Genomic DNA, 16,999 nt, shown 5'->3' on the forward strand with positions numbered 1-16,999 from the left:
AACACATATCCATACACAAACAAAATCAGAGCTAAATTTGGCAGGAATTTTCCTCAATGGCCACTTAAAGAGGATGGAGGAGAAATTCATGTTATATAAAATTATAATACATCATTATGTAAGAGCCAGCTTGATATTAAATCATTGAAAATGCAACTGATGTTGCAAGTCAGTTTTGAACCAATCACTGTCTTTGTTGCCCGTTGTTGCGCTCACCAGTCATGTATCTATTTCAAAGCAATTAGTTAATTGGCCTAAGGGTCACAATTCAATCAGATAAATTTCTGAATGTCTCAATAGAGCAGATGTGTCTTGAGTTAGATTTTCTAAATCTGTTTTTCACTCTTTAAAAAGATCCTGGGAAAATGCTATGGGGGCAGACTTAGTCCCAATTAACTTGGAAGTGGTCTGTTCACTGCTTTTTAAAAATACGTATATCCATCTATACATATGTATATATATATATATATTTAGGTACAATATGGTGTTGAATGATTGCTGTCTTCGACCTGATCTGGCTATCCTGCCAAATGGAGATCTGACTGAGGTAAGAACCTTGCTTGAATGCATCAGCCCACCCCCAATTCTAGGAGACCCGTCTGTAGAGGGAAAATGTGTGACGTGCTTAGAGGTTGATAAAAAGCTTTGCTTCTTAACTTCATTAAGTCTTGGTCTCTTCAGCCATGAAAGACGGCATTTAAGGGGTGACTTGATTGAAGAGTATAAAATCATGCACGGGATAGAAAAGGTGGATAGAGAAAAATTATTTTCTCTGTCACACAATACTAGACGAGGGGGCACTCCCTAAAGCTCGTAAGAAAGTGAGGAAAAATCAAGGGAAATATTTCTTCACCCAGAGGGTCGTTGGTTTATGGAATTCACTTCCAGAAGAGGTTGTGACAGCTGTCAGCCTGGATAGCTTCAAGGCAGGATTAGACAGATTCATGGATTAGGCAGATTCATAGATGCCAAGTGTATCGGTGGTTATTGAAATGGATGTCCATGTGCTGCTTCTATGTTGGTTGAAGCAGGCAGGATTCCCTTGGGTCCCATTTGTTGGGGGTCAAGGAAAAGGGAGGGTTTTGCCTTCTCTTTCTGCTGAAGATCCCCATGGACAATTGGTGGGCCACTGTGTGACACAGAATGCTGGACATGATGGGCTTTGGCCTGATTCAGCATCGCTTTTCTTATGTTCTTATTACATCTTCTCAGTATGTAATCAGACTCTAAAATATAAGTTTTGGACAAATGACAGAATGGATAAAATAAGAAATGAAGAAGGTCTACTGTGCCCTAACCGATGGCCAAACAAATATTTGAACAAGGCATGTTTTATTTAGATTGGTGACCGGGGCGCAAACCTGAGTGGGGGGCAGCGCCAACGGATCAGCCTTGCCCGCGCGCTGTACAGCGACAAGAGCATTTTCATCCTCGATGACCCTTTGAGTGCCTTGGATGCCCATGTTGGAAACCACATCTTCAACAGCGCAATCCGGAAGCACCTGAAGTCCAGAACAGTTCTTTTCATCACACACCAGCTCCAGGTAGGCTGAGAGAGTTACCTTGCTCTGTTCTGCTCAGGATTTCATTGGTTGAATAAATTTACCCTATTTTTCAGAGTAAACATAGAAGTCTGATGGCAGAAAAAGACCTCCTGGTCCATCTAGTCTGCCCTTATACTATTTTCCTAAGATAAAATGCAGAAAATAGTATAAGGGCAGACTAGATGGACCAGGAGGTCTTTTTCTGCCATCAGACTTCTATGTTTCTATGTTTCTATAAGATGCACCAGGAGTATAAGTATACTGTAACGCTCTCTACATGGGGCTACCTTTGAAAAATGTTCGGAAACTTCAGATCGTGCAGAATGCAGCTGCGAGAGCAATCATGGTCTTTCCCAAAGATGCCCATGTTACATCAACACTCCGCAGTCTGCATTCAAAGTGTTGGTTATGACCTATAAAGCCCTTCATGGCACCGGACCAGATTATCTCAGGGACCGCCTTCTGGTGCATGAATCCCAGCGACCAATTAGGTCCCACAGAGTGGATCTTCTCCGGGTCCCGTCAACTAAACAATGTCGCTTGGCGGGACCCAGGGGAAGAGCCTTCTCTGTGGCGGCCCCGGCCCTCTGGAACCAACTCTCCCCAGAGATTAGAATTGCCCCCACCCTCCTTGCCTTTTGTAAGCTACTTAAAACCCACCTCTGCCATCAGGCATGGGGAAATCGAGATCCTCTTTCCCCCAGGCCTTTACAATTCTATGCATGGTATGTATGTATGTATGTTTGGTTTGTATATTAATGGGTTTTTAATCGTTTTTAGTATTAGATTACTATTGTACACTGTTTTATTGTTGCTGTTAGCCGCTCCGAGTCTCCGGAGAGGGGCGGCATACAAATCCAATAAGTAAGTAAGTAAGTAAGTAAGTAAGTAAGTAAGTAAGTAAGTAAGACGCAGCTTAGTTTTGGGGGAGGAAAATAGGGGGAAAATAATCTGTCTACCAGGTATTCATCTGGCTGGTCCTTAGTTTGGTCAGCTTCAGCACATTGGTTTGCTGGGTTTGAGAGCACGTGCTTGCTTTTTATCCCCTGGTTGGGGATAAAAAACAGTTTCTAAAACACTTCTCTTTCTTTTCAGAGAGAAACAATCAGAAAAGCAGGCAAAGGGAAGATCGCTTCGCTAGCAAAGCATGTTTCACTCATTAGCACCCTCTTAGGGCTGGGAAAAAAGCTTAGTAAAAGCTACATTCGGAATATAAGACGCACCCAAACTTTCAGCCTCTTTTAGGGGGGAAAAGCACATACTCCGAATAATACAATAACTTCTGCTGTCCAGAGTAACTCTTAATTTAATCAACTCAGCTGGGTTACAGCCTCACAGAAGAAATAAAAATAAAGAGGATTTTAGCCTAAGTGTATTTGAGAGTCGGCAGCAGCCAAGAATGAAAAGCAAGCGATTTGTTAACCGATATATAAAAGTGTATATCCTGCATTTTCAGTTTGTACAAGCAGTCCTCAACTTACAGTCATTCATTTAGTAACCATTTGAAGTTACGACACTGATAAAAAGTGACTTACAGTCGGTTTTCATACTTACGACTGTTACAGCATCCCCATGGTCATGTGATCAGAATTTGAATGCTTGGCAAATGGCATGTATTTATGACAGTTGCGGTGTCCTGGGGTATTGTGATCACCATTTGCAACCTGACTTCTGACAAGCAAAGTCAGTGAGGGAAGTTAGATTTGCTTAATCCCCAGTGATTCACTTAACAACTGCAGTGGTTCACTTAACAACTGTGGCAAGAAAGGTTGTAAAATGGGGCTATGTTCATTCAATGACTATCTTGCTTACTGGAAATTTTGGGCTCAATTGTGGTTGTACATTGAGGTCTGCTTGTGTGGACTTTTTATAGCCAAATTATTATGGGGTAGAAATAATTTTTCCATAGGAAGAGAGGTTACAGGAGTGGGTACTTAAACATGCTAAAACCTGCTTAGAAAAATCTAATGGCTTGGGTGGGGCTGCTGTAATTAGTGCTACAGATAAAAGTGCAGCCTGGTGTGTTAGCCTCATGGCAGTTTATCTGATTCATTGTTTCGTCAAGATTGCGGTTTTTTGCTGTTCACGATTGTGTGTGTGGACTCTCTGGAATTTAGAATTGGACTCAATTTCCCAGTTATTGGGTGAGCTATTGGATTGCATTTCACCTGTGCCTTGTGTGTATCAGAAAATCCCTTTGACATTTAAAAAGGGAGCTGTTTCTGTTTTTTCTGTTTATAAAAACGTTTGGGTTTTCCTTTTATCGTGTGGTGTGTGTCTTCCTGGACTAATTACCCTGTAATTATGGGCGGTTGAAACACGCCGGCAGAACACCCAGCAGGCTCGTGTTTCGCCAGGGGAGGGTAAAAACATGCTCCTCCCTCCCCCTGGAGGCTCTCTGGAAGCCAAAAATGCCCTCCCGGAGCCTCTGTGGGAGCCAAAAAAACCCCTGGCCAGCACACACATGCATGTTGGAGCTGAGCTAGGGCAACAGTTTGCGTGCCAACAGATATGGCTCCACATGCCACCTGTGGCACCCGTGCCATTGATTCGCCATCACTGTCCTAACAGATCGCCAATCCCATTCATACCGTGGGGTGAGGTATCATCAATACGCCGATGATACCCAGTTATACATCTCCACTCCATGTCCAGCCAACGAAGCAGTGGAAGTGATGGGCCGGTGCCTGGAGGATGTTAGGGCCTGGATGAGTGTCAACAAGCTCAAACTCAACCCAGACAAGACGGAGTGGCTGTGGATCTTACCTCCCAAGGACAACTCCATCTGTCCGTCCATTACCCTGGGGGGAGAATCACTGGCCCCCTCAGAGAAGGTTCGCAACTTGGGCGTCCTCCTCGATCCACAGCTCACATTAGAGAAACATCTTTCAGCTGTGGCGAGGGGGACGTTTGCCCAGGTTCGCCTGGTGCACCAGTTGCGACCCTACTTGGACCGGGAGTCACTGCTCACGGTCACTCATGCCCTCATCACCTCGAGGCTCGACTACTGTAACGCTCTCTACATGGGGCTACCTTTGAAAAATGTTCGGAAACTTCAGATCATGCAGAATGCAGCTGCGAGAGCAATCATGGGCTTCCCCAAATATGCCCATGTTACACCAACACTCCGCAATCTGCATTGGTTGCCGATCAGTTTCCGGTCACAATTCAAAGTGTTGGTTATGACCTATAAAGCCCTTCATGGCACCGGACCAGATTACCTCAGGGACCGCCTTCTGCTGCACGAATCCCAGCGACCAGTTAGGTCCCACAGAGTGGATCTTCTCCGGGTCCCGTCAACTAAGCAATGTCGCCTGGCGGGACCCAGGGGAAGAGCCTTCTCTGTGGCGGCCCCGGCCCTCTGGAACCAACTCCCCCCAGAGATTAGAACTGCCCCCACCCTCCTTGCCTTTCGTAAACAACTTAAAACCCACCTCTGCCGCCAGGCATGGGGGAATTGAGATCCTCTTTCCCCCTAGGCCTTTACAATTCTATGCATGGTATGTATGTATGTATGTTTGGTTTTTATATTAATTGATTTTTAATCATCAATACCAAATTACTATTGTACACTGTTTTATTGTCGCTGTTAGCCGCCCCGAGTCTCTGGAGAGGGGCGGCATACAAATCCAATAAATAAATAAATAAATAAATACCGGGTGGCGCTCGTCACTGTCTCCACCTCACCATGCAAGTGTTCCTCTTCTTTTTATCAGTATCTTGTGGATTGCGATGAGGTGATTTTCATGAAGGAAGGTTGCATCACTGAGAGGGGAAGCCATGAACACTTGATGAATGTGAACGGTGACTATGCAGCCATCTTCAATAGCTTGCAGCTGGGAGAAACGCCACACATTGAGGTATTTATTTCGCTGCCACAGTTGTTGCCCTAAGTGAAAATAAAGTCATATGTAAATTATCCTAAAGACCAAATAACTTATTATTTCTTACAAGCCATTCATATGACAGCAAAATTACTGTGTCAGCTTGTACTATGTTTTTCTGAACCGCCCAGGATTCCACATTATTTATTTATTTGTTTGTTTGTTTGTTTGTTTATTTTATATTTTATTTTATTTTATTTTTTCGATTTTTATGCCGCCCTTCTCCTTAGACTCAGGGCGGCTTACAACATGTTAGCAATAACACTTTTTTAAACAGAGCCAGCCTATTGCCCCCACAATCTGGGTCCACATATTTGTACAATCTGCCAAGATGAAGGCTGGGTAAACCTCTGACTTCTGTGAATCACCAGCCAGATTCCTGATACTAAGCTCAATAAAGGAGAATATTTATAGCTCAGGGTTGACATGACGTGCTCTCTGAGCTTGGTTGTTTTCTTGCAGATGTTCCAGGTGTTTCATTACCCTAACTAGGTGATATCATCAGACTTATGTTACCTAGTTGGGGTAATATTGACCTCTTTGTTCTAGTCCTTTACTTAGTTCTTGCTGTAGTGCCTGTCAAAGAACAAATTTATAGTAAACAACTATTCAAACAAATTATAACATGATTCATGTCATGGCAGAAAGAGAGGGAAGTCTCTATTGAAGTCAGTCTTTAAAATGGTAGTTAGAGTAACAGAACAACAGAGTTGGAAGGGACCTTGGAGGTCTTCTAGTCTAACCCCTGGCTCAAGTAAGGGACTCTATATCCATGATGGTGAACCTATGGCACGCATGGCCCAGGCAGCACACAAGCACTTTCTGCAGGCATGCGAGCTGTCGCCCAGTTCAAGTACACTGTGATTTTCAGATATCTGCTGTGCATGTCTCGAGGATGGGGCACATCCCCAGGGTCCATTGGCTTTCTCCGAGGCTTCGGGAGGGCGAAAACGGCCTCTCCCAGGCTCCGGAGCCCCTCCAGAGGGGGCAGGGGGAGTGCAGGGGGTTGCACATGTGTGTGTGTGTGGGGGGAGAAACGGGGGGATCACATGGGCATGCCCGGGTGGGTGTCGTGCGTTCATTGCATTATGAGTGCCAGTGCATGCGCTTTCGGCAGCAATGAAAAAAAAGTTAGGCATCACTATCCTATATCATTTCAGGGAAACCTATCATACGTGTCCTAGCATATGGGACATCCTCTTATGAAGACTTTAACCAGGTCTTTTTTCCTCTCCTGGGGAACGTGCTGATGATATTTTCCCTGCAAAATTAAGGTAGGCCGAATCTGATTTAACCTCCTGACTCTTTTGCAGGTTAACTTAAAGAAGACTGCAAACAGTTCGTTGAAAAGACTCCCGGAGAAAGGCACCAAAACGGGATCTGTGAAGAAAGAGAAAGCAGTTAAGAAGGAAGAAGGTACAACCTCTCATCCAATTTTAACACCTGCTCAAACATAGAAACATAGAAGACTGACGGCATAAAAAGACCTCATGGTCCATCTAGTCTGCCCTTATACTATTTTTTTGTATTTTATCTTAGGATGGATATACAGTATGTTTATCCCAGGCATGTTTAAATTCAGTTCCTGTGGATTTACCAACCACGTCTGCTGGAAGTTTGTTCCAAGCATCTACTACTCTTTAGTAGTAGGTCAACTTGTGTGCATGCAAATATTCTGTTAACAATGCCATAGGTTCCAGATGATCTCGCTGGGTCTGAGTTCAGATTAGGTTTTGCCTTTCTTTTAGCCACAAAGATTTAGTGCTAAGTTTGAAACGATGTGCTTTTTTGTCTTCAAAATGAGAGAAGTAATCTAAGCAAGAATTTAGGATAATTTAAGTTGCGTGTAGGAAAATTTAACCAAAGTTGAATTCTAGCTATTTACAGATTTTACTTGGCTACATTTGAATGCTGCCTGCTTATATAAAACTTATCAGGGAACTTTCTATAATACAGGTGGTCCTCATGTTACAATAGTTCATTTAGTGATCATTCAAAGTTATAACAGCACTGAAAAAAGTGACTTATGACCATTTTTCACACTTATGACCCCTGCAGCATCCCCATAGTCATTTCAATTTCAATTTATTAGATTTGTATGCCGCCCCTCTCCGAAGACTCGGGGCGGCTCACAACAACGATAAAAACAATATTATAATGGCACAAATCTAATATTAAAAATAACTAAAAACCCTATCATAATTAAAAACCAAACAGCACATACATACCAAACATAAATTATAAATCATGTGATCAAAATGCACATGCTTGGCAGGTGACTCATACTTATGACGGTTGCAGTGTCCCAGGTTCATAACCCTTTTGCAACCTTCTCACAAACAAAGACAATGGGGAATCCAGATCCACTCAACAACCATGTTATTAACTTAACAACTGCAGTGGTTCACTTAAGCACTGTGGCAAGAAAGATTATAAAATGGGGCAAAAATTCGCTTAGCAATAAAAAAAATTGGACTCAATTGTGGTTGTCAATAAAGGACTACCTAGGTACCTACCTAGGCTAGGAGAATCATTATTTAGCTGAGTACAGGTAGTCAATATCAACTTTATTTGATTAGTCAATCGACCATATCAAAGCGAGGAAAAGGACCACATCGGTTGTCATAAAACTGTGACTGGTTAAAATACAATAAAATTGGCTAAAATAGAGGGAATTTGAATAAATAATAAGTTAAGTTAAAATGCAGTATAATATGCTAAAATTGAGTAGTAAAACATGAGTACAGGTAGTCATTGACTTACAATCATTCATTTAATGAGCATTCAAAGTTATGACAGTATTGAAAAAAGTGACATGCTGGGTTTTCACACAACTGTTGGAGCATCCCCATGGTCGTGTGATCAAAAATCGGGCACCTGACATTGTGTTAATGATGGTGGCACTGTCTCAGAGTCATGTAGTCAATGGGTGAGTCATGTAGTCACTGAGTGATCACATGATTTACTTAACCACTGCAGTGATTGCTTAACAGCTGTGGCAAAAAAAGGGTCGTAAAATGGGCCGAAGCTCTTTTAGCAACTGGCTTTATTAGCAGTGGGAATTTTAGCTGTAAGTCGAGGAATACCTCTGTCTAGAATAGATTGGATTTGTTGAATTCTCTCTGCTTAGCCTCCTCCTCTGCCCACCCCTCCTGTGCTTTAGTTCAGCTGATGCAGATGGAAGAGAAAGGCAAAGGTTCTGTCCCCTGGTCAGTTTATTGGGTCTACATCCAAGCCGCTGGAGGCCCAGTCGCTTTCCTGACCATCATGACACTCTTCATATTGAATGTGGGCAGTACGGCCTTCAGCAACTGGTGGCTGAGCTACTGGATCAAGGAAGGCAGTGGGGTAAGAGCAACCAGCATCATCAAATTTATTTATTTCTCTGATTCCTGATAGACTTTAAAATGGCTGTTGGCAGGATTACCCAGAAGCCTAGGTATAGCTTGATGGCCAATAAGAACTCACAGATGGGGTCACATGTCATGGACTACATTACCCAGAGTGCAATTTCCAAGTACATTCCCCTAAGGTAATGGCCCCAGGAAAAAGTAAACATTTTGGCAGCCACCAACTCTCTGCCACGACTGTATCGCAATCCGGCCCACCTGACCGGGTTTGCAGGTCAAATTGTGTCTCACCACGAGACGTACATCCTACCTGACACTTGTGCCAGTATCTCCGTCGTGTTCCTCAGTGTTGTGTCCAGGACAGACTGTTCTAAAAGAAAAGTCTTATGAGTTTGAGAAGTTTGATTGAACTCACGAGACATTTTCTTTTAGAACGGGCTGCCCTGGACACAACACTGAGGAACACGACGGAGATACCAGTACAGTGGTACCTCAAGATACGAACCCCTCATCTTATGAACAACTCGAGATACGAACCCGGGGTTCAGAAAAAATTTGCCTCTTCTTACGAACTTTTTTCGTGTTACGAACGCCAAACCCGAACTTCCGGGTTCGGCGTTCGGGAGGCTGCTGGGAAGCCCCCTGGCTGTTTTAAAAGGTGACAGCCGGGCGGCGGGGCTTCCCAGCAGCCTCTGAACGCAGAACCCGGAAGTTCGGGTTTGGTGTTCGTAACACGAAAAAAGTTCGTAAGAAGAGGCAAATTTTTTCTAAACCGTTCGGAGGCTGCTGGGAAGCCGCACGGCTGTTTTAAAAGGTGACAGCCGGGCTGGGGGGCTTCCCAGCAGCCTCCGAACGCCGAACGCGGAAGTTCGGGTTTGGCGTTTGGCTTCGGGAGACGGCTGGGAAGCCACCCGGCTGTTTTAAAAGGTGACAGCCGGGCTGGGGGACTCCCCAGCAACCTCCCGAACCCCGAACTTTTGCCAAACTTCCGGGTTCGGGAGGTTGCTGGGAAGCCTCCCAGCCCGGCTGTCACCTTTTAAAACAGCCACGCGGCTTTCCAGCAGCCTCCGAACGCCGAACGCGGAAGTTCGGGTTTGGCGTTCGGCTTCGGGAAACTGCTGGGAAGCCGAACGAAGCCGAACGCCAAACCCGAACTTCCGCGTTCAGCGTTCGGAGGCTGCCAGGAAGCCCTGCCACCCGGCTGTCACCTTTTAAAACAGCCTGGGGGCTTCTCGGTGGCCTCCCGAACGCCGAACCCGGAAGTTCGGGTTTGGCGTTCGGCGTTCGGGAGGTCACTGAGAAGCCCCCAGGCTGTTTTAAAAGGTGACAGCCGGGCGGCAGCGTTTTTTTGCGGGGTTTTTTTTTTGGGTTGCACGGATTAATTGACTTTACATTGTTTCCTATGGGAAACAATGTTTCGTCTTACGAACCTTTCGTCTTACGAACCTCCCCCTGGAACCAATTAGGTTCGTAAGACGAGGTATGACTGTACAAGCGTCAGGTAGGACACACGTCTTACTCTCTATGGCAGAAAAAAACTATTTTCTCTGGGGGTCACACGCCCCCCCCCCCTGACATCACTCTGTGCCCCTCCAGGGGGGCCTGCCACACTATTTGAGAAGACTGCTCTAAGACAACCTTTTAAAGAAACAGCTCCTATTCTGAGCTAAATATCCCTTTAGTCTGTCAGGAGAACCACCTCTATCCAAGCAAAATCATGGACAAGGGATGTGCGGATTCCTTAACTGTATCTATGAACTGGGCCAATGTGCATCCTATTTCTGTCTTAATCCTGAAATTCCTTTTTAAAAAAAAATAAATCCAGAACACTACCTTGATGTTGGGGAATGAAACCACAGTGAGCGACAGTATGAAGGATAACCCTCACATGCGTTACTACGCTGGCATTTATGCGCTGTCCATGGGAGTCATGCTGATTCTGAAGGCTGTTCGTGGCATTGCCTTTGTCAAGGTAGGTATTTGTGGAAGGAGGAGAGAGCAACACCGTCCCAGGCTGCATTAATAGAGGGATAGAATCAAGATTACGTGAAGTGTTAGTATCACTTATTAATGCTTTCGTAAGACCACATTTGTAAATACTGCATCCAGTTTTGGTCACCACAACCATGGCCAAATCGTATGAATGTTTAGTATGCATGTTGTTGTGATTGGTTAATTTATGGGGTTTTTAATTAGGGTTTGATAATTTTTTAGATTTTAAATTTGGCTTCTTTTTTATTGTTTTGTATTTACATAGATGTTGTAAGCCGCCTTGAGTCCTTCAGATTTGGGTGGCATAGAAGTCCAATTAGATAGATAGATAGATAGATAGATAGATAGATAGATAGATAGATAGATAGATAGATAGATAGATGTTAAGATTCTATAATGAAATGCAGAGAAGAGCAAAAAATATGATTAGGGAAGCGAAGGATAAAACACGATGAACGGTTGCGGTAATTGGGTAAGTCTAGTCCAGGGGTGATATGATATCAGTCTTCCATTATCTAAGGAACTGCCACAAAGAAAAAAGGGTACCAACCTGTTCTCCAAAGCACTTGAGGGTAGGACAAGAAGCAATGGATGAAAGCTAATCAAGGAGAGAAGCAACCTAGAACTAAGGAGAAATTTCCTGACAGTAAGCACAATTAATCAGTGGAACAGCTTGCCTCCAGAAATTGTGGCTTCTCCAACACTGGAGATATTTAAGACGGGATTGCTGCAATGCTATAAGGTTTCCTGTTGAGCAGGGAATTGGACTAGAAGACCTCCTAGGGCTTCTTCCAACTCTGTTATTCTGTTAACAAAATAATTCTTATCTCTTGTTCCCATCCTTTTATTCTGGACAATAGACATAGTTTGATATCATCTCACAAATGTGCTGGAAGACATTGGTAGTGTGGTAGTCCTTCTTGGGGTCCCTATTAGCCATTTGTGAACTTCCTTTTCTAAAACTCCTGGGTGCCTGATTCCAACAATCCTATGTCACTACAGGGGACATTACGGGCCTCATCCAGGCTGCACGATGAGCTCTTCCGTCGGATTCTTCGTAGCCCAATGAAGTTTTTTGACACTACACCTGTGGGGCGGATTCTCAATAGGTTCTCCAAAGATATGGATGAAGGTAATAAAGTCTCGTTTGATAATAACCTATTGGTGCTAATACAGGTATCTTTGACTTAGAATCATTCATTTAATGACTTCAAAGTTATAACAGCCACTGAAAAAAGTGATTTAGTACTTACAACTAATTTACACACTTACGAGCACCGTGGCATCCCCACAGTCAGGTGATCAAACTTTGAATGCTTGACAACCGACATGTCCTGCAACTATTGTAAATACATGCCGATGGTTGCAGGACGCATAAAGAAGGGAGCTTCTGACAAGCAAAGTCAATGATGCGAAGTGACATTCTCTTAATGGCCGCGTGATTCATTTCAGTGATTGGCTTAACAATGTCAAAAAAGGGTCACAGGATAGAACACAATTCATTTAACCTTTCTGAACAGAAAAATTGATAACAGAGTAGGAGAGCCATGAGTGAATCTTACCTGTGCTGGCTTTACCTGAATCTATTCTGGGCTGGACAGGAGAGTTTATAACAAGGTATTGTCCTCCCACACCTGCCTCTATCGTGTATATCTATAAGACTGTTCCTATCACCCACTCCCACTTAAGACTGTATGACTGTAACTTGTTGCTTATATCCTTATGATTTATATTAATATAAATCATCCAGAGTCTTATTTATAGACTTATAACCCGCTCAGAATCCGCAAGGAGTTGGGAGGCTCATAAGTCTCATAAATTAAATTCAGTATTGATTGTTTCCTGATTGCTTATTTGAACCCTATGACAATCATTGTTATCCCTCATGATTCTTGAAAAATGTATCTTTTCTTGAGAGCATATGTACCAAAGACAACTTCCTTGTGTGTCCAATCACACTTGGTCAATAAAGAATTCCATTCCATTCTATATTACTGTTATATTTTTATCCCACTTATATGTATTTAACTAAAGATGGGAAACATACTTAATACTCCTATTTCCCCCACAATGACAACCCTGTGATGTGGGTTGAGCTGAGACAGAGTGACTAGCTTTCATGTCTTTTTTTAAAAAAATATTTTTATTGTTTTTCAAAAGGACAGACAAAGACATACAACATTAAACATTTAAGGAGCTACCATTGCTCCGCTTGTCGTAGAAGTCTAACTAGTACAAAAATATAAAAAACCCTAATTGTTATCAGATCAATACAGAAATGCCACACGTGTAAATTACATTCTTATTAAATTTAACTCTATGTTTTTAATATTAAGCCTATTAATTAAATTTCTTTATCTTTTAAAATATTGTATACTTATACAAAGAGAAAAAACAAAGTATTAGTAATACAGAGAAAAGAGAAAATAAACACTTCTAAGTTGGTTATACTATATACTATTTCATTCTATCTTATAATTCTTCAAATACAGTAGTTATATATTCTTGTGTGTTTAATTATTAATACTATTTTTAAAATTCCACCAATCATATACTTTGTCCCATATTTTGTAAAATTCTGTTTCAGTTTGATTATTCAAACGTTTAGTCATCATATCTAGTTCTGCACATTCTATAATTTTTAAAAATACTTTAGCATCTTTTGGTATTGTGTGTCCAATCACACTTGGCCAATAAAGAATTCCATTCCATTCTATATTACTGTTATATTTTTATCCCACTTATATATATTTAACTAAAGATGGGAAATATACTTAATACTCCTATTTCCCCCACAATGACAACCCTGTGATGTGGGTTGAGCTGAGACAGAGTGACTAGCTTTCATGTCTTAAGGCAGGACTAGAACTCAAGGTTTCCTAGTGATTAATCCAAAGTTACCTAACCAGCTTTCGTGGCTAAAGTGAGACTAGAATTCACAGTCTCCTGGCGACTGCCCCAAAGTCACCCAGTGGTTTTCAGGTCTAGGGGAGACCTGGAATACAAACTTTCCTGGTTTCTAGGCCAGCATCTTCACCATGACACTTAACCTGGCTCTCTCCATTGTTCGTGTTGGTGAGAATTTGAGTGTGTCCTAACCTGCTGTGCCTGTCCATCTCTTCCAGTTGATGTCCGCCTGCCCTTTCAAGCTGAAATGTTCATACAGAATGTCATCCTGGTGTTCTTCTGCGTGGGAGTGATCTCTGGTGTCTTCCCATGGTTCCTAATGGCAGTGGGGCCCCTTGTAGTTCTTTTCACCATTCTGCATGTTGTATCTAGGTAAGAGCAGCAATTATTCTGGGTCCTTTTAAGGCATTATTAGCCTTGAGGCTCTTCCATAAGTTTGCGGTGTTTGTTGGAATAGCTTCATTGGTTGCCAGCTGCTTCCAAACCCAATTCAGCATCAAAGGGCTTGTTATTTTCATAATTTTGTTAGATCTTGTCCTTCCAGTTGATTGTGTATTTTTTTTTTTGTATGCAGAGTCTTCATTCGGGAGTTGAAACGACTGGACAACATAACACAGTCTCCATTTCTTTCTCACATCACTTCAAGCATTCAAGGTCTCTCTACCATCCATGCCTACAATAAAGGAGAGGAATTCCTGTACAAGTTAGTACTCTTGTTTATTTTCTGACATTCAGTCTGAGCTGCTACAAGACAGATAAAGCAGGATTTTAATCTTTTTAAAAATATTTATATTTTTATTAAACATTTAAAAGACAAACATGGAAATTTATAGTTTCCTTCTTTTCAACATTTTTGCGTTGTTAGTACAATTTACGTTTTACAGTTCTTTCCTCTTTCAGGTTTCATTTCTATTAATGTACATATATTACACAATTTTATTTATATAAGTATATTACACAATTCTGTTTATATACATATATTACATAATTCTATTTATATACATCATGTGCATCATTTAATATTTCGGAATATTATAAGGTGTGGGAAAGGTGGTACGAGTGGTTAGAGAAGAGAGACAAAGAATTAGGGAATAATGCAAGAAAGAAGATAAAAGAGTTGTTAGAATCTATTAAAATAAACAAATAAAAGGGAAATAGAAAATATGGTAGAAATAGAATAAAACAGGATTTTTAAAGGTTAGGTTTATTGCATAAGCCTTAGTAGCTGAATTCACTGAGAATGCAAGTTCATGTATCAATCTAGAAATAGTAAGCCACAATTTGGGTTTAATATTTCACATGAATTAGTTCTCACACTGCTATCTGAATTTGCTAGCATTCACATGGATCGTGTTTTAAATTTCTCCTCCAATTCAATTTTAAAAATGAAATACAGGTTGTCCTTGACTTACAACCACAATTGAAGTCAAAAGTTCCATTGCCAAGCGAGACAGATGTTAACTGAGTTTGGTCCCATTTTACGATCTTTAAGTGAATCACTGCAGTTGTTAAGGTGGTGATATGGTTGTTGGCTTTCCTCATTAACTTTGCTTATCAGAAGGTCACAAAAGTGATCACATAAGTCCGGGACACTGCAACAGTCGTAAATACATGCCGGTTGCCAAGCGTACGAATTTTGATCATGTGACCATGGGGAATGCTGCAACAATCATGAAAAATAGTCAGAGGTCACTTTTTTTCGGTGTTGTAGCTAGACAGTCACTAAACAAACAGTTGTAAGTCGAAGACAATCTGTACTTTAATTGTAAATATTTTCTCTTTCTTGCAGATACCAACAACTGCTGGATGATAACCAGGCGCCCGTCTACTTGTTCAGCTGTGCGATGCGCTGGCTGGCTGTCAGGCTGGATATTGTCAGCATAGCCCTCATTACAGTCACTGGCTTAATGATAGTCTTAATGCACGGCCAGATCCCGCCCGCTTATGCTGGGCTCGCCATCTCGTATGCTGTTCAGGTGACCAGTAGTAGTACTGAAGACTTATATGCCGCTTTGCAGTGCTTTGCAAATGGTTTTCAGAGTCTATTGCCCCCCAAAATCTGGGTCCTCATTTTACCCACCTTGGGAGGATGGAAAGCTGAGTCTACCTTGACCAGATCAATATCAAACTTCTGACAGCGGGCAGAGTTAGCCTGCAATACTGGATTTTAACCACTGTGTCACCACAAAAGTGAATGACTAAGTGAGTGAGTGAAAGGAAAGAGAAGGGAAGGAACGAAGAGCAATACCACATAGATTTACACACCATGGTGTAGTGCTTCATTGCCCCCAACAATCTGGCCCCTCATTTTACAACACCCCCCCTCCCCCCAAGGATGGAAGGCTGAGTCAGCCTTGAACCTAGTGAGATTTGAAGTGCAAAGTTGCAGGTATCCCTTATTAAAACAATTTCTTTGGAAGAGAAAGTGCCCTGTGGATGAGAAAAAAATGGGTGCTTACAAATGGAGGGATAAGGTGGATCAGAGGAGGTGGAAAATTGAAGACAATTAACCATGGTTTTTGTTGGTGTCTGTTTTTCTGCATGGAGGCAGCTTAATGGAATTTGACCACTAACAAGGAATAATGGGAAGCCTTGAATTTTATGAAACTCCTTTCCTTCCTATTGTGGCGTGATTCATGAGAAAGCCTCACTTAACCGCCACTTAATTTCTGACAGTCTCAAAATGGGTGAACAGTGCAGTCAGGCGGTAGGGAAAGCAAGTAGGATGCTTGACTGCATAGCTAGAGGTATAACAAGCAGGAAGAGGGAGATTGTGATCCCGCTATATAGAGTGCTGGTGAGACCACATTTGGAATACTGTGTTCAGTTCTGGAGACCTCACCTACAAAAAGATATTGACAAAATTGAACGTGTCCAAAGGCGGGCTACAAGAATGGTGGAAACATAGAAACCTTAGAAACATAGAAACATAGAAGTCTGACGGCAAAGATGGACCATGAGGTCTTTTTCTGCCGTCAGACGTCTATGTTTCTATGTTTCTAAGGTCTTAAGCATAAAACGTATCAGGAAAGACTTCATGAACTCAATCTGTATAGTCTGGAGGACAGAAGGAAAAGGGGGGACATGATCGAAACATTTAAATATGTTAAAGGGTTAAATAAGGCCAGGAGGGGTGTTTTTAATAAGAAAGTGAACACAAGAACAAGGGGACACAATCTGAAGTTAGTTGGGGGAAAGATCAAAAGCAACGTGAGAAAATATTATTTTACTGAAAGAGTAGTAGATCCTTGGAACAAACTTCCAGCAGACGTGGTTGATAAATCCACAGTAACCGAATTTAAACATGCCTGGGATAAACATA

General features: G+C 42.1%; 1 protein-coding gene across 3 annotated transcripts in view; it reads left to right on the plus strand.

Annotated features, from left to right (window-relative positions):
• Positions 1-16,999, plus strand: part of ABCC5 (ATP binding cassette subfamily C member 5) — a 64,987-nt gene that overhangs the window by 35,265 nt on the left and 12,723 nt on the right. For all 3 annotated transcript variants that reach the window (XM_070753769.1, XM_070753770.1, XM_070753771.1), the window contains 10 exons: positions 475-547; positions 1,341-1,544; positions 5,261-5,404; positions 6,742-6,844; positions 8,592-8,776; positions 10,604-10,750; positions 11,773-11,902; positions 13,896-14,049; positions 14,252-14,380; positions 15,467-15,653. In XM_070753769.1, the coding sequence (XP_070609870.1) occupies positions 475-547; positions 1,341-1,544; positions 5,261-5,404; positions 6,742-6,844; positions 8,592-8,776; positions 10,604-10,750; positions 11,773-11,902; positions 13,896-14,049; positions 14,252-14,380; positions 15,467-15,653 (1,456 nt within the window). The remainder of the gene's footprint in view (positions 1-474; positions 548-1,340; positions 1,545-5,260; positions 5,405-6,741; positions 6,845-8,591; positions 8,777-10,603; positions 10,751-11,772; positions 11,903-13,895; positions 14,050-14,251; positions 14,381-15,466; positions 15,654-16,999) is intronic.

The sequence above is a fragment of the Erythrolamprus reginae genome, chromosome 5 (genome assembly GCF_031021105.1).
Source record: "Erythrolamprus reginae isolate rEryReg1 chromosome 5, rEryReg1.hap1, whole genome shotgun sequence".
Lineage (NCBI taxonomy): Eukaryota > Metazoa > Chordata > Lepidosauria > Squamata > Dipsadidae > Erythrolamprus > Erythrolamprus reginae.